This window comes from Bactrocera neohumeralis, unplaced genomic scaffold (genome assembly GCF_024586455.1).
Source record: "Bactrocera neohumeralis isolate Rockhampton unplaced genomic scaffold, APGP_CSIRO_Bneo_wtdbg2-racon-allhic-juicebox.fasta_v2 cluster09, whole genome shotgun sequence".
NCBI lineage: Eukaryota > Metazoa > Arthropoda > Insecta > Diptera > Tephritidae > Bactrocera > Bactrocera neohumeralis.
The window spans coordinates 30,675,808-30,697,541 of record NW_026089622.1 but is presented as its reverse complement, the minus strand read 5'-3'; the positions used below and the strand labels follow the sequence as shown (position 1 = coordinate 30,697,541).

Genomic DNA, 21,734 nt, shown 5'->3' with positions numbered 1-21,734 from the left:
GTGACGTCATCCACCTCCCAGTAGAGGACTAACGCTTCAAACAGGACCAAGTGGACCGTCCAAAGAGAATGACAAAGTTGAGTATCAGCACTCCTGTAAGTTAATATGAAGCTTACATAAAAATTATAACTACCCGATATATTAAAAATATTGCATAGCAATAAATATCGGTCAAATAAATTTTAAGTATTATAATAAGTACCCGATATATAAAAAATATAAAAAATCCTAATAAGCAAATAAAATTTATACCCGATATATAAAAAATCTAATAATACAGTCGTTCAAAAATTGTTAATATAAAAAATTGCAATAAATAGTCGAAAGTTGTAAATCGCAGTAATGGAGCAAATTCAAGAAGCTATTACACACCTAACAGGTGCTGTTAACGCACAAATAGAACATTCAAAAATATTGAGCAATAGGATAAATCAGTTAGAAAGTAGAATTAGTCCCCATAACGAAAGTTCTATTTCAAATAACCATATTCACTTAACTGAGTCAGACTTAATAGAAATTAGCAGATTACCTGACAGCATGAAGCACCTTCCAACATTCGAAGGAGATCCGATTCAATTCATATCCTGGATCCACAACGTCGAATCTGTTTTGCAGGACTACGAAGTAGTCAGAACAAAGCTACAATATAGAGCCATCCTACGACATATTAGGCAGAAAATTAAAGGCCCTGCAGATACGGGCTTAATCTCATACAACATATTGACTGATGATTGGGGAACAATCAAAAATTGTTTGTCACTACACTATGCAGACAAACGAGACCTTAGGACTCTGGAACACGAACTAGGAACCTTATCCCAAAAACACTTCAGCGTAGAGCAATTCTACGCAAGAGTCAATCACCAACTATCGCTGATAATAAACAAAATAAAGAGTCATAATTATTCAAGAGAAACAATTAATGTTCTACTGGAAACCTATAGGAATCGAGCCCTTGATATATTTATCAGAGGCCTAAACGGCGAATTGTCTAGAATGCTAGTCATTCCTGCCTTGAAATTCAAAACTTTAACTTAAGAAACTATTCATATATACAAAAAATGGAGGTAGCTCTAATCAAATGCAAAAACATCAAATGAATCCAAAGCCATTATGACAGACGCCTGTCTACCCTAACCTATTTAGAACTAACTTTAAAGAACGGGGATATCGCGAAGTTCCTTGTAGATACGGGAGCTAATAAAAACTTTGTCCCCGAAAAACTTTCAAAAAATTCAGTGAAACTTGAGTGTTCTTTTAAGGTTCACTCAGCCACAGGTCAAGTAACTATAACCCATAAGCTTCGTGGACCATTCTTCGGAAGTATAGGTATTACAAATAATTTTGGTTTCTTTAGATTACCCATTTAAAAATCCTTTGATGGCATCATTGGCGATGATACCCTCAAAGAATTGGGAGCAATCATAAATAGGAAAAATAACACAATAACCCTCAAGGATGTGGTACTGACACTAAAACAAAATATCTTTAAACAAATAAATAATATTCAAGAAAACCCCTATGAACATGAAGTTAAGGAAATGATAAATAAATATTCGGAACTTTTCGGACCAGTCTCCGACAGTGGGACAATCGACACAACTGTATTAGCAGAAATTAGAACAACAAGTGAAGAACCGATATATACAAAATCATATCCTTACCCAACCAACCTACGGGGCGAAGTAGAAAAACAAGTTAAAGAACTGCTAAACAATGGTGTAATAAGGCCTTCAAAGAGTCCGTATAACTCCCCATTGTGGATTGTTCCAAAAAAACCAGGTCCATCAGGAGAAAAAAAGTATAGAGTAGTTGTTGATTTTAAACGACTAAACGCAATAACTATACCTGATTCCTATCCAATACCTGGTATAAGCAACACTCTCGCTAGCTTAGGCGAATGTAAGTATTTTCCTACACTCGACCTTACATCCGGATTCCACCAAATCGGGATGAAGGAAAAGACATATAAAAAACAGCTTTTTCTACAGCCAATGAAAAATATGAATTTACTAGGTTGCCATTCGGTCTTAAAAATGCCCCTTCTATTGTTCAGAGAATGATAAATGATGTTCTAAAAAGGCTTATAGGAAAAGTCTGCTACGTTTATATCGATGACATTATAATAATGGGAAAAACTAAAGAGGAGCACTTGCGAAATATTGAAGATGTGTTCATGCTTTTCTACAAATCAAATTTAAAAGCCAATCTGGAGAAATCCAAATTTTTTAGAACAGAAGTAAATTTTCTAGGTCATATCGTTACCGGCGAAGGTATTTTGCCAGATCCTGACAAAATATCCGCTATTAAAAAAATTCCCGCACCTGTTAACCTTAAGGAATTAAAAGGTTTCCTGGGTTTAGCATCGTATTATAGGAGATTTATAAAAGACTTTGCAAAAATTGTCAAGCCACTTACCAATTTAACTAGAGGTGAAAATGCTCAAATAAAAGCAAGTCAATCCAAACGGATACAAATCTCACTAACAGAGGAAGGCTTGAAATCATTTAATGACATAAAATATTTGCTTACATCTTCTGAAATTCTGGTATTCCCAGACTTCAACAAACCCTTTATTCTGACGACAGATGCTTCCAATACTGCAATCGGAGCAGTCCTTTCACAAGGGATAATCGGTCAAGACAGACCCATAATTTACATCTCTAGATCACTCAATAAAACCGAAGAGAATTACTCGACCATAGAGAAAGAAATGCTCGCCATAGAGTGGTCCCTCGACAAATTAAGGACTTAGCGGTATGGAGCTAAAGAAATAAAAATTCTTACTGATCACCAGCCACTGACGTTTGCACTAAGCAACAGTAATAACAATGCCAAGTTAAAAAGGTGGAAAGCAGGGATAGAAGAATATAATTATAAACTCATTTACAAACCAGGAAAAACAAACGTAGTCGCCGATGCGTTATCACGGCTGCCAATAGAAGTTAATACGCTAACATCCACAGATGAAAATACACAACATAGCGCAGAAGAGGATAGCTCAAAGCTCATTCATCACTGTGAAGCTCCAATTAACGTATTTAAAAATCAAGTTATATTTACAGAAGGAAAGGAGGAAATTACACACGAAGAACCTCATCCAAGCTTCCACAGACACCTCATTAAATGTGAAGTTTATGATAAAGGAAACCTAAGTAAAATCTTGAAAAGCGTTCTAAACCCAAACATAATCAATAGAATTAAAATCCAAGAGAAATACATTTCATTACTACAGCAAATATATCAAGAAAATTTCTCACAATTTCGTATCAGGATAACACAGAAAGTAGTTACCGATATCGCAGACGAAGATGTCAAATTTAAAATAATAGAACAAGAACACAAAAGAGCCCATCGCAATGGTAAATAAAATAAAGACCAGATATTGGAAAAATACTATTTTCCACAAATGACTAAACTTATTAAAAAATATACTAAATCATGTGAAATTTGCGGATGTAATAAGTACGACCGGCATCCACAAAAGCCCAAGTTACAGGCAACACCCATATCTTCGTATCCAGCAGAAATACAGCATATCGACATTATAGAAATGTCCGGCGAAAAATATATCTCGTGCGTTGACAAATTCACTAAATTTGTAAAAATTTTCAGGATAAAAAATAAATCAGTACTGCATATCAGGGACAAATTGATAAAGCTTCTACACTATTTCACTATACCAAAGACTTTGGTCATGGACAATGAAGGCAGCTTTATAAGCCCAATAACTCTGAACTATTTAGAAGGGTTAGGAATTTAAATCTATCTAGCACCACCTCAGAAAAGCGAAGTCATTGGTGCGATAGTACGTGTGCTTTCCACTATTATTGAAATAATCGGATGTCTCCAAGTGGAATATCTTGATTACTCTATTAAAGAAATTGTCAACATTGCCGTTGACAGATATAATAAACACGATACAGTCAGTTACGAAAAGAAAACCAGCTAATATTTTCTTTGGAAGAACACAAAGAATCAACTACCAAGATTTAACAAACTTTAAGGAAATAGTTAATTCAGACCTTCGAAATGAAATAGCCAGAAACCAAAAAAATACACTAAATTATCACAACAAAAATAGGTCAAAAATAAGGAATTACGAACCTGGTGATACTATATTTAAAAAAAAACAAACAAATTAAAGGGAAAACGAAAACCATTTTTAAAAAAGAAACTGTCGCTAAAGACAATACCGTCTCAATACCTACTAAAGGTAACAGAAAGATTCATAAATCACACTTAAAAAACTAAACAAAACCCATTGCATTTCACAGATTCTTAGCGGAGAAAAAGCGCTTTGCGATTATCAATATGTAAACCAAGCTATAATTGAATTAATTAGTGAAGGAACAATATTTCTTTCAAATTTTATTGGAAATATTACTTATATTAATACATCTTTTAAACTAAATGGTACTTTTCTCATAAACTTCTTTAACGAAGCTATAACTTTGAATAACGTTAGTTACACAAACTGGCAAACAAGTTCCTACCAAATCTTACCCGCAATGCTTCAGAATAACCTAACGGAAAATGAAATTAAATTAGACTTAAACTATTTACATAAACTACATTTAAATAATGTAAATGAACTAGAACGAATAAGATCAAAAAACATTATTTCAATTAGCTCAAGCTTCTTAGCAATTCTAGTTGCAGTAACACTATCATTAGTCTTATATATCATACTCAAACCAAAAACCAGAAATTCATTTCTTATCCCACCAACAATAGATTACCCATAGCTTTCAGTAGCCAATAATTCTTAATCAGTGAGACTCTGATGCTTAAGAAGGGAGGAGTTATCACAGCTAGCATAGCTAACAAAATGTACAACAACAAAGTAGTTGTAGCTAGCAAAATATACCGATATTACTCAATTCAGCAATATTCTGTAAATATACAATATCATTGTTCAATAAAGTTAATTTCCAAAATTTACAACAACAGCACATTTCCTCGGCACTAAACCAGAACGGAAGCCGTGCCGCCGCAATCTAAGCCGTTTCTCGACCAAACTGAGGTTTGCTGTTTTGCTATAATTATTGCTTATGTTATCATTATAGAGTATGTAGAAATAAGTACTAGTAAGTAAGAACTCGTAAATATGTAGGTTTATAGTAAATAAGCAAATTCTGTATAAAAGAAATGTGTTTAATAAAGAAAGTCGAGTTCAACTTCACCATTCAAAACAGCGTGTTATTAATCATCTGGTGGCAACTATTAACTTGTATATTAACAGATAAGATATACGTGAGTGTGTGTGTGACTCGGAGCGAGGCTACGTTAACTCGCGCCAGTCGTTTCTTCTTTTCGCTACGTGGCGTCAATTGGATATTTCAAGCGAAGCCAGTTCCTTCTCCACTTGGTCCTTCCAACGGAGTGGAGGTCTTCCTCTTCTTCTGCTTCCCCCGGCGAGTACTGCGTCGAATACTTTCAGAGCTGGAGTGTTTTCGTCCATCCGGACAACATGACCTAGCCAGCGTAGACGCTGTCTTTTAATTCCCTGAACTATGTCAGTGTCGTATATCTCGTACAGCTCATCGTTCCATCGTATGCGATATTCGCCGTGGCCAATGCGCAAAAGACCATAAATCCTTCCCAGAACTTTTCTCTCGAAAACTCTTAACGTCGACTCATCAGTTGATGTCATCGTCCAAGCCTCTGCACCATATAGCAGGCCGGGAATTATGAGCGACTTATGTAGTTTAGCTTTTGTTCGTCGAGAGAGGACTTTACTTTTCAATTGCCTACTCAGTCCGAAGTAGCACCTGTTGGCAAGAATTATCCCGCGTTGGATTTCCAGGCTGACATTGTTGGTGGAGTTCATGTTGGTTCCCAAATATTCGAAACTATCTGATATCAATATCATCGGCATACGCCAGCAGCTGTACACTCTTATAAAAGATTGTACCTGCTCGATTAAGCTCTGCAGCTCGAATTATTTTTTCCAGCAGCAGATTGAAGAAGTCGCACGGTAGGGAGTCGCCTTGTCTAAAACCTCGTTTGGTATCGAACGGCTCGGAGAGGTCGTTCCCCATCCTGACGGAGCTTTTGGTGTTGCTCAACATCAGTTTACACAGCAGTATTAGTTTTGCGGAGATACCAAATTCAGACATCGCGGCATAAAGGTAGATACTTTTCGTGCTGTCGAAAGCAGCTTCGAAATCGACGAAGAGGTGGTGTGTGTGGATTCTTCTTTCGCGAGTCTTTTCCAAGATTTGGCGCATGGTGATAATCTGGTCGGTTGTTGATTTTCCAGGTCTAAAGCCACACTGATAAGGTCGAATCAGTTTATTGACGGTGGGCCTTAATCTTTCACATAATACGCTTGATAATATTCGATGCTTTCGAGAACTATCCCACGCAATATTTTGGATCTCCCGTTTTGTGGATTGGACGGAGCAGACTTAAATTCCAATCGTTGGGCATGCTTTCGTCCGACCATATTTTACAAAGAAGCTGATGCATGCTCCTTACAGTTCTTCGCCGCCGCGTTTGAATAGCTCGGCCGGCAATCCATCTGCCTCCGGCGCTTTGTTGTTCTTGAGACGGGTAATTGCTATTCGAACTTCTTCATGGTCGGGCAACGAAACGTCTGTCCATCGTCATCGATTGGGGAATCGGGTTCGACTTCACCTGGTGTTCCCATCCCGCATGTATTGTGGTCGATGGCAATGTTGCGAGGTAGGCAGTCTAGTACCACAGATACCCATATTTCGGGAGCCGACGAAGTCGATAAGCTTCAACCCATTGGCGGATGTTTCCTCGTTGATGCTGAATTTACTGACTGTTGTTCCAAAGATACCTTATTTGTCCACCCTGGCGTTAAAGTTTCCAAGTACCATTTTGACGTCGCGGCGGGGGCAGCTTTAATTGGTCCGTTAGCTTGGTTTTCGTATGGAGAAGTAGAGTAAACTTCTATTCCTAACTCGTCTTATATCATAAATTTTCAGGAGGCTGAGTTTAAAGATGCCTCATTGTCAATAACTTTTAATTTTGGTACTCCGAAAAAATATTATGTATCTTAGGGGTCTTCAGACGTCTTCTGTTGCTCTGCTATTTAGGCTTTTTGTTATTGCATATTTTGTAAATTTATCTAAAGTTCTCATAACTATTTTTCCTTCTGTCAAAAATATATCGATATGGACTGTGTGTCCTGGATATGTTGGTGATGGAGTTTCTGCATTTTTCGGTTGATTGGAATGTCTCCCGTATTATTATTTTTATTTTATTTAACATACCGGGAAAATATTTTGTTTCGAGAAATTGTGTTTTATTTTCAGTCGATTTCTTATGTGCTCTTCGATGTTCTTTTAGTATGACGTTCTCCTGTTCTTGTTCGTTACTAATATCTTCAATTAATTTTGAGTAGGATAAATATTTTTTATCATACCTATTATCCTTTTTTCTGTATGAATTCCATTTAAAACAGATGGGTTAAGGCAGTGAAACGAAAATTTTTAGCCCGGAAAGTTAGCAAAGCTCGAACGAGGTCTAGATGAGGGGAAGATTAGTTTACGGAAGGAAGAGCATAAAAAGTGGCGAAAAAATCAACGGCCTTCCCTCGAAGCTTGATGTAATCGCAGAATGGTTGCGGCAATACTGACATTGTACACAAATTAAAGAGCGGAAATTCACTTCATATCGGAATTGTATAGTTGTGTGAACAAAAAGAGGTAAAAATATTTTGCAGGTTTTAAAGTTTAGCATTAATATTTGTTTTTATTTATTTGTATAGTGAGAAATTCTAATTACTTTAAGGAAAAAATTATGTAAGTTATGCTAGGTAGGAAGGTAGGAGTGCAGCCCTATCGGGCTCAATTAGCACTTGATGTGCCATTTTGATACACTATTCGTAGAACCTCCTGTATCTGCTATTACGTTTCACCTTCTTTCTCAAACCATTTTGAGGTTTCGATGAAACTATAATACTTATGTCTGATATGCTTTTAGTGGAAATCCATTCAAGGTTTGGTGCTTGATGAATTCCAAGTGTTTTGTGTCGGATCTGTGCTAGAGCTGGGCATTCGCAGAGAAAGTGGAAAATTGTTTCCTTGTTCCCTGCTACTCCGCAGCCACGGCAGATGTCGTTGTAGGGCACACCCATTTTGGACGCATGTTCCCCAAATGGCCAGTGCCCTGTTGTGGTAGCTGTTACTCTGTAGATGCTTTTTCTTGACCTATTTAATAAGTCCTTGGTTCTTTTCCTGTCATATGTTAGCCATAATTGTTTAGTTATGACGCATTTTGTAATTTTTTTCCACCGGCTATTTGCAACTTGTTGAAATTGTCTATTGATCTCTCCTTTGATCGATCCTAGCGGTCTTGGTATTAGCTCCGCCTCGGATTCGTTGAGGAAAGCTCCTGCCTTTGCCAACTCGCCTGCTTTTTCGTTACCGAAAATGTTCCTGTGGCCGGAAACCCAGATTAATTCTAGTTGGAGCTTGTCTTTTATTGAGCTTAGTGCTCTCTTGCAGTTGTCAATTATGCTGGAATATGTCATGGGTGGAAGACAAGACCAGGAGCGCCCCCTGGCTATCCGTAAAGTTGCTTTATGTTTATTCCCGTGGTTTTCTAATAGAACTTCGCAGGCTTTTTCTATGCCTAGTACTTCTGCTTGGAAGGTGCTAGCCGAGTTCGGTAGACGTATAGAGAGAGATATGCCTAGATCAGCGGAGAATACCCCCGTGCCTACTCCGAAGTATATCTTGGACCCGTCGGTATAAACTGAGATGGTATCCTCTCCTATTGAACCTCTTCTCCATTTTCGTCTAGATGGTATCATCACTTGGAAGTGTCTATTGAAATCCCGCTTTGGGAGATTGTAGTCTGATTTACTAATGGTGAGCTTGTTTAGGATTACACTATGTCCGTAGTTCTGCTGATTTCAACCTCCTAATTCTTTTATTCTTATCGCCGCAATAGCTGCTGTTTTGTGAATAAAAATGTCCATTGGTAGTTGATGCAGGATCACTTTGAGCGCATCAGTCGGACATGACCTGATTGCACCAGTAACACATGCTGCTCTTTGTATTCCATTTAGTTTTTTAATGTAGTATTGTTTGTTTAGCGGTGGGCACCATACCAGAGCTCCTTATATAAGTATAGGTCTTATGACAGCCGTATACATCCACATGATTATACTTGGTTTGAGGCCCCAATTCTTGTTGACGATTCTCTTATAAGTATAGTAGGCCATGTATGCTTTGTTTATTCTTTTTTCTATATTTATTTTTCAGGATAGTTTGGTGTGAATCTCCACCCCCAAATATTTAGCTGTGGGGGATAGAGTGAGTGTTGTACCGTTTAGTACCGGAAGTTGAAACTGAGGTATTTTGGTTCTGCTTGTGAATAGCATCAGTTCTGTTTTGTTCGGGTTAACTCCTAGTCCATTGTTTTTAGCCCATAAGTTTAACCTTCGAAGTGCTCTTTCCATAATCTCGCTGACTGTTGAAGGAAACATGCCTGATACCAACAACACTATATCGTCTGCATACGCCACTGCTTTCACTCCTCCACCGTTTAGTTGGAGGAGTATTTCGTTCAGCGCTACAACCCATAGGAGCGGAGAGAGGACCCCTCCTTGAGGCGTCCCTCTACTCACATAGCCTGTTTGTGTTGCAGCGCCGTTTGAAGCTATAATCTTCCTATTCTCAAGCATCGATAGTATCCATCTGCACACAGTGTCATCTATGCCACCATGTGCCAGAGAGTTAATTATCGCATTTACTTCTATGTTATTGAAGGCGCCCTCTATGTCTAGAAAAGCAGCCATGTTGTATTGTTTGTGGTGTAGTGATTTTTCAATTACACTTATCACCTCGTGAAGGGCAGTTTCGGTTGATCGGCCCTTTATGTACGCATGTTGGGATTTCGATAACTTCTCCGCCATTATTGTTCTTATGTGTAGATCTATTAGTCTTTCCAATACCTTCAGCATAAAGGAGGTAAGGCTTATAGGTCTATAGTCCTTGGCATTTTCGTGTGTACTTCTGCCAGGTTTTGGAAGGAACACAACTTTACTTCTTTTCCTACTTCTTGGGATGTAGGATAATAGAATGCTAGCTTTGTATATATTTTCATGTCTTTGAACCATTGGTTCTACCAGCTTTTGCAACATTATGGGCATAATCCCGTCAGGACCTGCCGCTCTAAATGGTGCAAAACTATTTATGGCATATTTGATTTTGCTTTTGTCTACTATTTGGCTTCGATAATCAGCTGCGTTTAACGGGGGTTCTGGTTGAACCCTCGTTGAAAGTGTTTGCTGACTCCCGGGGAAGTGCGTTGTATTTAGTACCTCCAGAGACTCTTTTGCCCTCCGCCCTAATGTAGGCAGTATTAATATGATCTTTGGATAGCATTTTGCTCAGGCTAGCGGTTTCTCTGCAACTTTCTATCGATGTGCAGAAAGATCACCATGAGTCGTTTTTAGCTTTCTTGACTGCTTTTTTGTATCTTTTCATAATATCTTTATATGGCTGCCAGATTTTGGTTCTAAAACTCTCATTGAAAGCTTTCCTTAGCTGTGTTCTCAAATTCTTGAGTTCACTGTTCCACCAAGGAAGAGACTTTCTCTTTTTCAGAACTGTTAGCTTAGTGGATTTATTGAAAGTTGTGGTTAAGACTTTTTCCAACTTCTCTACTTCTGTGTCTGTTGATAGCGTGGGATCCAGTACTTCATCCCACCTCGGAAACCTATCAGAGCTTGGGAAAATAAAGGTTGGCTTATCTCCTTTGTTGCATATACTCAGAGCTACACCATACGGTGTGCTTTGCGTTTGCATTACACCCTATTAGGACATCTTCCTTCCTGTTCTCCTCTATAAGTCTGGTGAGCGGGGCCGGTGGTATGTCTTCGCCGTGGGCCAAGTAGGCCGAGACCAAGAAGAAGGGCTTTTCCTTCTGTTCCACCTTTACCACTATGATATCTGCTGTGCTGTAATTAGGACAAAGAAATGCATTTATACTTCTATTGATAAGAATGCAAGCCCTATTTTTATCTTTGTTCCGTGCGTAAAAAAGGTTATAGTTGCTGCTGTTTAGCAGCTCCTTAGCAACTGGCTGGCGTCGTCGATCTATTCCGTGTCGTCTTCGTCAGCCTCTTTGTCGCCTTGGAAGATTTTTTCCTCCTTGATCAGCTGCCACTCATCTATACCAGGTATAGATTTGTTCTGCAGCGTGATGCACCTCAGGAGTATTTCGGCTGGCTCCTCTAGGGGGGTTAGCCAAATGCGAGCACGAGGTCTCTTCGGAATATCCCTGGCGGGTATAAGCCTCAATTGGAGGCCTACAAAGGCGTTGCTGATTTTAGCAACACTATCCGTCAGGAAATTTAGCGAGGCTTGGTCCGCGCACTTGATGACCCTGTAGCCCCTGGAGGTCTCAGAGGGTCAAACTCTGGGTTAGGACCCGCAAGATTGTCGAGTACAAAGCTTAGCACCATACTCGACAATCTGACGTCGATCTCCACCCATCTCTCCTGTATTGTGCTCGGAGAGGAGGAATTTCCATCTGTGATGGCCACCTGCAGGCTATCCCTGGCTACATCGCAGAAAGGCCTTGCCGTTGTTGTGCTGCTGTGTTCACCTTCACTCCGCCTAGGTTTTTTGGGCAGAGTTTCTGGTATTTCTGTGATAGAGCGATTCCTTTTTTGTGAAGTGCTCTCTTGTTTGCTCTCTTCTAGAAGTTCTGATTACTTCCTTTTTAGGTAGCTTTCATATTCCTCTACTATTGTTTTAAGGCGCTTTGTTTCTGCCTCATCAACTGGGGTACCGGCTGCCTAGCCTTTGGCTATCTTCCCTAGTATGAAGACTGCCCTCTGGTACAGGTTTTTCCTCAGCTGATTCTGGGATTTCTTGCGCTTATTTTTGTTTTCTCCTTTAGCCGCCAGCTTTGGAGGTGGACGCTTCCTCCCTTAAATCTGCTGTTTTCACTGCTGTATCTACCGGTTTACTTTGGTTGGTATGTCCGGCAGTACTCTTACTCGTTTTCTGGCTGGAGGCGAGTAATTCGTCCTCTTCGGATTCCGTAATGGGATTTCTGTAATTCATGTCCTAAGTCGTCGCTGTTGTCGTCAATTTGGTTGTTGTTGCGTTATTGTTTCCGTTCATTTTGGTCGCACGACTAAGCCGGAAAGGGTTGGTCACTCCTCCGCAGAGCCGGTATGCGGAGAGAAGGCTCTTATACCTCCGACCTCGCCCGGGCATCGGAGGGGACCGTTCGCGATCAGCTATTTATTACCCCCCGCTGACCATTCAGCCCTCGGCACGGGTACCTCGACACCTTGGCTTAAAAAAAAAAATAATTAATTAATTTGGAAGCAGCTGGAACTTTAACCAAAGAACATCTTCCGAAATTTTTATTTTTTTTCTTACATTTTATAAATTTATGGTAGTTATAAAGAAACTTAAAATTGTTAGGCACTTTTACAATTGTTACCCACAGTGCAACTACTAATGTACATGAGCATTTGTAAACAAGGAGTGGTAAAATACGTTGCTCTCAATCCCGTTTTCATGTTTGCCCGCGATGATTCCCTCATCTAGCCCTCAAAATGTGCACGCGTGTCCGAACGATACAAAATGCCACTGAGGGCTAATATGTCCACCTCTGGGTTAAGGTATCGTTTCATATAAGAAATCAATAACTGTTCATTGTACTCTGGTTCTGTAATTATATGTCTATGAACAGTTGGGAAAATTATTTTGAATTGATATGAAGATATATCGTCAAGCTTGAAAAAGATTGGTTTTTGAAAACATTAATTGGAATTTTTGTACAAGGGACTAAATTATGACTTGAGCTTTCATCGCTATGATTCGAAGGTGTGAGTGAATTTATTTGTTTCGGTATTCTTGAAAGGGCGTCAGCAACTACGTTTATTTTACCAGGTTTGTAAGTTAGTTCGTAGTTATATTCTTCTAAAATGGCTATCCATCGCTTCATTTTACTGTTGGTATTCTTATGCCTTAGGGCATAGGTAAGGGGTTGATAATCGGTGATAATTTTTATTTTTTTTGGAACCGTAGAGGTAATTTCTAAGTGAATTAAGTGACCATAATATAGAAAGCGTTAATTATTTTTTTGAAACTGTAAAGGTAATTTCTAAGTGAGATAAGTGACCATATTATAGAAAGCGTTTCTTTCTCGTTGGTAGCATAGTGCTCTTAGGCTTTGCTTAAAGTTCTCGAAATGAAAGTGATTGCTCTACCGACTTGCGATAGGACGGTCGGTAGTTCAAAATCTTTCTCGAAATTTGGATGCGCTAAGACTATATCCGTGGATACTAAAGTGTTTTTTTTTTTTTATTTTATTGAATGCTTCTAAGGCTCCGTTGTCTAATTCTATTTCTATTTTCTGCGAGGTCCGTTTGGAGACATAAGCCGGTCATGTTGTCTTTGTAGTGCTGTTAATGGTCTAGCTATTTACGCGTAATCCTGGATAAATCGTCGGTAGTAACCTGACATACCTAGGAAGGACTTTAATTCTTTGAGAGTTTATGGGAATAGAAATTTAGCTACCGCTTCTACTTTTTCGGGATTAGTTTTTATCACATTTGAGCTGATAACGTATAACGTAAGTTCTACAAGGAGTTTTCTAAACTAAATAGGACTTTTTGAATCTAGCGCCCCTGGTGGCGCCATCTACATATATGTCGACTAGTGCTATAGATTGGAAGTGAAGTTTTTGCGTTTTTAGTGTCAGTATGTTTGTGTTATCGGTGCGAAAATGAACTTCGAACAAAGAGCCAATATTAAATTTTATTTTAAAATTGATTAAACTTTTAGTTTCAACGTTTTTAAAGTGGTCGTGAGGACATAGATTACGATCACCACGTGGGCCAATCAAAATCCGTGATCACTGGAAATTCCATCGAAACTGTGCGTAAATCAGCAGAAATCATCATTCAAATTCATGGAAATGGAATTGAACTTCTCCAAAACATCGATTTATCGCATTTTGACCCAACATTTGGGCTTACGAAAGGTGTGTGCATGGTTCTTCCTTCTTCCTTTGCAATTGTACATTTGTCTAGTTGGATTTTCATGTTTGCATTTTCTAAGGTTAGAAATACTAGTTCTATATTTTTAAAGTGTTCTTCTTTGTTTTAGCCGAAAATTTTTACGTCGTCTTTACGTAGCATCTTACTCCTATATGTTGACGAAGGATATCATCTAGTACTCTTTGGAATGTGGCTTTTCGATACTTCTTTTCAAGGGTTCACCTTTTACGAGAGTGGTGTAGGTGAGTTTTCCATCAGGACCGGCGAAAAGGTTTGGGCACTTAATAATATTATTAATTTTGTTTGTTGTTGTAGTGTGAGATGTATAATATCGATTGCCACATTATTAATTTCGTGTGATATTCGCTGTTTTAACGTTATATTTATATTTTGGCAAATTGTCATTAAAGTTTTATCGGTATGAATGATTGCTTTTAATTGTTAGAGTTGGTAATATGAAGAGCTTTTTTCTTACTGCTGGTCCAAAAATGTCTACAAAGATGTGATGGCTAATTTTAATTGTCTCGGCAACTGATTTTACCGTAAAGGGCTTTTCGTTCAAAATTGGGTTTCTAATCCTAGTTGATTGAATATAATTCTTATTAGATCCTATATCAATCACAAAATCTACTGTGCCTGCACGCCTTGTTTCTACTGTAATAAGGCAGGGAAGACGGCGCTAGTCTAAAAAAAAGTAGTGTCAAGCTTATTTGACTTGCATTATCGTAGTTGTTATGGTGGGTAATGTCATCACATATTTCGTTCGGGTCTAATTCTGTTGTGTTAAGCTTAGTATCCAGCTCTCAAGAAATGTAAAAACTTCATATAAAAAACGCTTAAGAAACGGTCAAGAAACTTTCCTGCGATAAATTTACTTGTGCTAGTATGCAGCTCTAAAGAAATCTAGTACTAATTTTAAATACTTTTTTCAATAAAATGCGAATATGGCAAAACGGGTTTTGCGAAGAAACATGAAATCAACAATTCTTTCTTGAAAGAAATTCAAAGTAATCGTTAAATTCATCCCAACATAGTTAAAACCACTATTATGAAGCATAGTTACTTTTGAAATGTTGTATAAAACTGACCAATCATCAACAACATTTCTTAAATCGCAATGAAAATATTTATGTTATTACACAAATGCATACATACATATTACACACAAAGTTTATTTTCATTATTTATTCTCTCTTGCTCTTCTAATGTCGATCATTCACAATGCGTTAGCAGCTGTCAAAATTACTTGAAGAAATAATTTATATTTTTTCTTGAGCAATTACTAGAGAGCTGTATACGAACCTTTAGTAAAGAAATTGCGTTGTATTTAACTTGGAGGGTGAGTCAGTTGTGCGGAAATCGGACGTTTTGGTGACTGATTGTCCTCGAATGCATTGCGACCTATGAACGCTTTAAATTAGCTATTGGAGTAGACGATAAAACATTAAGAGAAATCGAACGATTTTCTATTATTATTATTATTTATTAGAGTAACATGAAATATTAAACTAACTTGAGTAAATACACACTAGCTACCAGGGCCTACGGTGCGATTAAATGTTTACAATGTTTTTTTTTTTTTCTTATATACGAATGCTGTTCTTATATTCCGAATTTAACATATTGATATTGTAATATTTTTTATTTGGTTAAAATTGGTTTAAATTTTGCTGCTCAGATTAATATCGTTGATATATTTTATTACTTTTTTAACGTTTCCGATGTTAATTTCATTTAGTAGAGTTGACAGTACATTAGTACCAAAATTCTTTGCTCGAAACGCCGATAGGTTTGGGCAATAGTCGAGGATGTGTTGGACAGTTAGGCGGTTTGGACAATGCGGGCATACAGGTGGAGTCTCACATTGAAGAATGTGGCCATGCGTGATCACTGTGTGCCCGAGCCTCAGTCGAGTGAAATAGGTAATTTCGTTCTTTGACAAATCCGCTGGGTAAAGCGCTTTAGCACATTCACGATTAATGGTGGAATAAGGATGCTGATAATGGGACCAGTCCGCAATTTGTTTGTTACGGAGGTGTCTATTTATCATCTTCTGTAAATCGTTGCTCGGCGATGCATTAAAAGTTAGACATGGTGATGAGACTCCGTTTTTGGCCGCTTCATCGGCAAACTCGTTGCCTGGGATGCCCTTATGCCCAGGAACCCTAAAGATTTGGAGTTTCTTTTTGTATTTTATAAGTCTGTCCCTAATTCAGTTGATAATAGAGTTATCGTGGTAAATATTTTTAATTGCTGAGACTACAGATATACTATCTGTGCAAATAACGAACTGCCCTTTGTTTTTAGTTGCAAATTCTGCGGCTTGTAGTACCGCGACTGCTTCTGCTGTATAAATAGAACAGTGCAATGGGAGCTAACCGGCTGTTATGAGTGTTCCATTTTGGTGCACTACACCAAACGTTGTACTGTGGTCAGTTTTTGATCCATCTGTAAATATGGGGATCCAGTTGATCATCTGCCTACTGTTAAAGTGCTCAATGAATAGTTGTTTAAAGCATTCGTTACTGGTGTGTGCTTTAGGGTAGGTGTGTAAAAGCTCGGATACAGAAGATTATGGTAGCGACCAAGGCACTTGCTTATAAATTTGATTGCCCATTAAGGGTAATTGAATCTCTAATTCTTTGCAATAGGATATGCACCTACGAATAGTAGATTTGGTGGAGTAGTTGCGTTTGTGGGATGCATCGAGACGGAATATGTTGAATAGCGTTTTATTTCAGGTATTAATAAACTTTGGGATCAGTCTCCACGTAGCGAGGTCGCGCCTTTCAACAATGGAGGGGAGACCTGCTTCTGCTAACATACATTTAACTGTTGAAGTGGGGAAAGCGTTCAAACTACGTCGAGCCGCTGTATGGTATGGCGCTTGCAAAAGTTTTATATGTGTGTTAGCGCACCACCCGTAAATAGGGAGTCCATAATCTATTTTTGATAGCATCATTGATCTTGTTATATTAATTAAAGTGTTAGTATGTACACAAAGGTTTTTTTATGATATGTATTTAATAATATTAAGCCTGGTAGCTAGATTTTTTCTTAAATGCTGACAGTGCTCTTTGAAAGAATATTTAGAATCAAACAATGCCTAATATTTTTAAGTTTTTTACATTTTGAATGTTAGTGAGCTCAACATTGATATCAATTGCGGGGCAGCCTTGTTTTCGACAGATGTGCAAAATTTTGCACTTTTCATAAGCAAGGGTGGCTCCAGATCTCAATCCCCATTGTTTGAGTTCTAGTAGTAGCTTTAAAAATGTATTTTTAGTGCTTGTTAAGTCATTATTTTTAGTATAAAAAAAGGCGTGTGAAATGAAATGACTTATCTTAATCAATAAGTCATAAGAGAAATTCGCATTTTCAATGTAATTTTGTAGTTTTTTAATTCGGCATTATTCAATATTTAATTTTTTTAAACATTTTTTTAATTTTATAAACATTTTGATATTGTTAAGTTTCAAATAAAAAATAAAATAAAAATCAATAAAATTAGGATATTTCATCTGAATAGAATGGTCTGTAATTCGTAGTAAAAAAAATTACGCTTGAATTAAATTCAATTTCATACGCATGATGTTTGCAAAATTGTCTACATGCCACATATGTGTGTATGAATGTAAATATGTACACTCATATCTACATACTACATACATATGTATTGTATGTATATAGTACATGCACACTCATTGCTTCATGTGAAATCTGCGTTGACCCGGACAACCAATTGCCGAAGCTCACGTTTTGTCGAAGAGTCAACGTATCGACGGCCCAACGCGACGACAAAGCGTCACAACATTGTGTTGTTGGTAGAATACCGAGCTGTGCAGAAAAAATAAGCGAACAATCGCTAATGGTCTCCTCTTCCATTGCCGCTCTAACAGCTTTGCCGACAAACCATTGTAAATATGTATGTGTATGTATGAGCTTGCACACAAATCGATGCTGAATTTGAGCCACGGAAATATATTTTAGAAACGACAAATAGTTTAAGTCAACAAGAAATATGTTGTCATTTTTGTCACTTATTTCTGTGTTTTGCGAGTTTGCGGGGTTGCCAGTTTTCATTTCTCATCATCAGAAAATTGTTCAATTTATGATTTTTAGCTTTTACCATCGTCGCAAAAAGACGCTTATTGGCAGAGGCATGTTCAAGGAGATGCTTTTTAATAGTTTAAGTCAAATAGTTTAAGTCGACAAGAACTATGTAGCCATTTTTGTCACTTATTTCCGTGTTTTGCGAGTTTGCGGGGTTGCCAGTTTTCATTTCTCATCATCAGAAAATTGTTCAATTTATGATTTTAAGCTTTTACCATCGTCGCAAAAACACGCTTGTTGGCAGAGGCATGCTCGAGGAGATGCTTTTAAAAATGAACCAAGTTAGCTTGTTGAAAGTGCGCTAGCGTTCAATAATGAAACTGTGTTTTTTTTGTAAGATTTACTACGACCATTTACGGGCTTCGACCATTTGGCTGCCATATTGACTTGTGACGCCGCTGATGATATTTGAGGCAATTGGTGTTTCTGTAGAACAAAGTACGTTGTTTGTGTGGGTGACATATTTTCATATGTTCGCATGTGTTTTTTGTTTGTTTTTTTTTGCGAGAAGGAAGCATCGAATGCCTGAACCCCATGATAGTGTGGTATTTTAAACCGAACTTAGTATTACGTCGGAAGGATGGTTGAGTGACACTCATGCGTGCGTGATGGTCAAAATGCATTCAGTTTAAAGTTGCATTTACTTGGGCCCACCTCTTTTGGTCTGATAACTCCCCTCGTACATTGTTCGTCGCCAACCTTTCCCGTCACGTCAATGATAGTCGTAGTTGTTCGTTAAATTTAACAGCTCTCTTTTCCGGCGCTGTTCGCTGGCACGTTGGGATTTCATAACTCTGGTTGCAACTTCGCAAGCAGCTTTCCACTTCTCTACTGATTCGACCATTTGGTTTACCAACTTATCGGGCGTTAGGTCTATACCCAACGCATTTTTCAAATGTTGCCTCTCATAATTATATTTTGGCCAGTAGAAGAATGTGTGTACCACATTTTCGACGGTATAGCCTCCGTAATAATCACATGTATCTTTATTTTCGTGTCCGAATCGTTTCAAATATGCTTTGAAGCAGGCATGTTCTGTGATGATTTTGTATCAGGGTAATCAGCGCGCAGTACTTTTTTGTGCCCCCTTTCCATCTTTTGCTACTTACTGCACATTTCGCAGTATCAACAACTTCTAGTAGTGCGTCAATAGTGGATCTCTTTTTTTATAAAGCCGTATTGTCTGTCTGATAATCCGCGGCTTTCTGGATAGCTAACTCCAAAGGCTTCGTATAATACTTTCGTACACATTACCCATTGTTTCGAGCATACACAAAGGTCGGTACGATGAAGGTTCTTCAGGCGGTTTCTTTGGTTTTGGGAGCAGAACCGATCGCTGTACTTTCCACGCGTCGGGGAAAAACTCTTCCTATATGCACGCGTTGTACATTTTAGCGAATAGTTGAGGTTTTGAGCTTAAAGCTTTATTCAGGACCCTGTTGAGTATCCCATTCAACTCAGGCGCTTTGGTGTTCTTGATTTTCTTTGCTATGGCCAATAACTCTTCTTCCGTGACTAACGAGGGTCACTCAGGTTCGTTTCGTTGCTTGGTATAGGAAATCTGATCGTTTTTCGTGAATAATGTTTCGACGACTTTTTCCATAAAACATGCATCTTTAGGTTGTTGCTGCTAATTTTTAATGTTTGCTTTTTCACATAGCTTCTCAAAACATGATTTTTTGCTCCGGGTAATTTCCGCCTTCAGGAGCTTCTTGTGACTTTTAAATTCTTCTCTAAGTGGATTTTCGTTCGTTTCATTGTGGTTACGCTGCAGACGCCGTCTAGCTGAGTCACGAAGCTTTTTCAGAGTGGCAATTTCCTCATTTCACCAATATACCAGGCGCCGCTTGTTGTGATGTGTTCAACGCATTGTCACATCGCATACTTCGACCAGTTTCTTTCGCACAGTAGATACCAGATGAGCGGCTTCGTCATCTGGTGCTCTTGATGCACTCCACACTAGCTCAAAAAGGTCTGCATCGAACTCCTGTTACTTCCAGCTTCGCTTTCGGGAAGTGTTTCTGCTGAGGAGTTCCGGCTCTGGGGTGCACGAAATTTGAGCTATAATCGCAATTTGATCACTACTTGTGTATGTATTTGACACTGTCCACTTAATGTGCCTGCTGAGTGAATCATTTGCGAACATAATGTCAATTATGGATCTTTTGTTTCCTTTTTGAATTAGGCGCCCGTGATGGTTTGTATATCTGCTGCTCTATGCAGTCGACCATGCATTAAAATCTCCCGCTATTACAATTGGAGTTTTGCCTCTGTTTTCTAAAGACAGTCTTGAGAGGAAATCTTCAAATTCTGTAATTGCTGCGCTGGGACGAGCATAGAAACTTACAAAATATATCCCCTGTATATTCGCCTATGAGAAACAGTTATGAGCTTCTCTGGAGCTGGTCTTGAAAAGTAGTCCTTTGCAGGACCATATTGCCGCCTTGCCGGTTTTGTCTGCAATCCATGTGCTTTCCGGACGCTGGGAGTATTGCTCACTTAGTATGGCGAAAGAATGTTCTCTTCTGTAAGTGTCTGATCTAGCAAATCCTGTGCTGCTGCGCAATGATTTAAGTTTAACTGTATTATTCTCATTTTCTTAGATACTTCATCATCTCCAGGTACTTGGGGCAAGACATGCTCAATACTGAGTGTTTCCCTTTGCAGAGCATGCAGTTCGAAACGTTGATGCATAGCTTTGCTAAATGCCCCGTGGTTACATAACGTGTGCATTGAGAAGTCTGTCAAACTGCAGCAGTTACGCGCCATGTGACCCAGGTGGAAAAACTTATAGCATTTGGAAATAGGCGAGTATTCTCGAAGGCGACAGATCGACCACCCTTTCTTAATTTTGCCCAACTTAGTGCAGTTTTAGCATCCTGAGCACGTAGGCATACAAGAGCTATCTGTGGGCCACTACGGATTTTTTCATACTTCTGACGCTTGATTTCTCCGGGTTTTGGATCCCACACTCTTTTTTAGCGCCTCGCAGATTTCTTTAGGGTTTTTGGCTGTATCAGCGCCATTTCACCCACCGCTCCCTCTAAGACGTTTTGGAATGATTGGGCTCTCTTCTCCGCCTGATTTTTTAGCTCAATCAATAGGTCTCCTTTCATGGTTTTCGTATGTAGGTCACATTTGATCCCAACTCTTCAAGATCCCTGTCGCTTTTTATCTTCCGGAGGATGTCAGCATACGACGCACCCTCCGGGTAGTTCTCCCGATGCTTCTCGCAGAATCTTTGAGATATACATCTCTTTAAAAATATGAAAAAGCTGTGTGGCTCTTTATGCTACTCAGTAAATCGGGCATAGCCTGGTTTACGTGCCTTTGACCAGCCGTCATATTTTCCAACTCTTTTATTTTGCAACCCAGTTTGCTAAAATAGTTGGAGGTTTATTACTTAGTGATTTCTCTTCTTTTTTGCTTACCCGGTCAGCAGTTTCATCATTAAATGTTGATGCAGCAGCGGTGGATTCCTCATTTCTGCTGTTAGGGGCCGTTCTCAAAATTTTAGAATTCCTCCGAAAATGATTCTCTGGTGTACGCCTCATACCTACCATTCTCAGAGGCCATACCTCAGTGAGAAATGAGTACGTTCAGACCCTGC

General features: G+C 38.6%; 1 protein-coding gene across 7 annotated transcripts in view; it reads left to right on the top strand.

The window, feature by feature from the left end:
• LOC126764065 (inositol polyphosphate-5-phosphatase A) overlaps positions 1-21,734 on the top strand; it is a 721,948-nt gene that overhangs the window by 109,941 nt on the left and 590,273 nt on the right. For 3 of the 7 annotated variants that reach the window (XM_050481828.1, XM_050481827.1, XM_050481829.1), the window contains one exon: positions 14,121-14,282. The exons of 2 other annotated variants lie outside the window; for them this stretch is intronic. In XM_050481828.1, coding sequence (XP_050337785.1) covers positions 14,121-14,282 — 162 coding nt within the window. Of the gene's footprint in view, positions 1-13,796; positions 13,996-14,120; positions 14,283-21,734 lie in introns of all 7 variants that reach the window. 2 more of the 7 variants (XM_050481826.1, XM_050481831.1) reach the window with 2 other exon arrangements.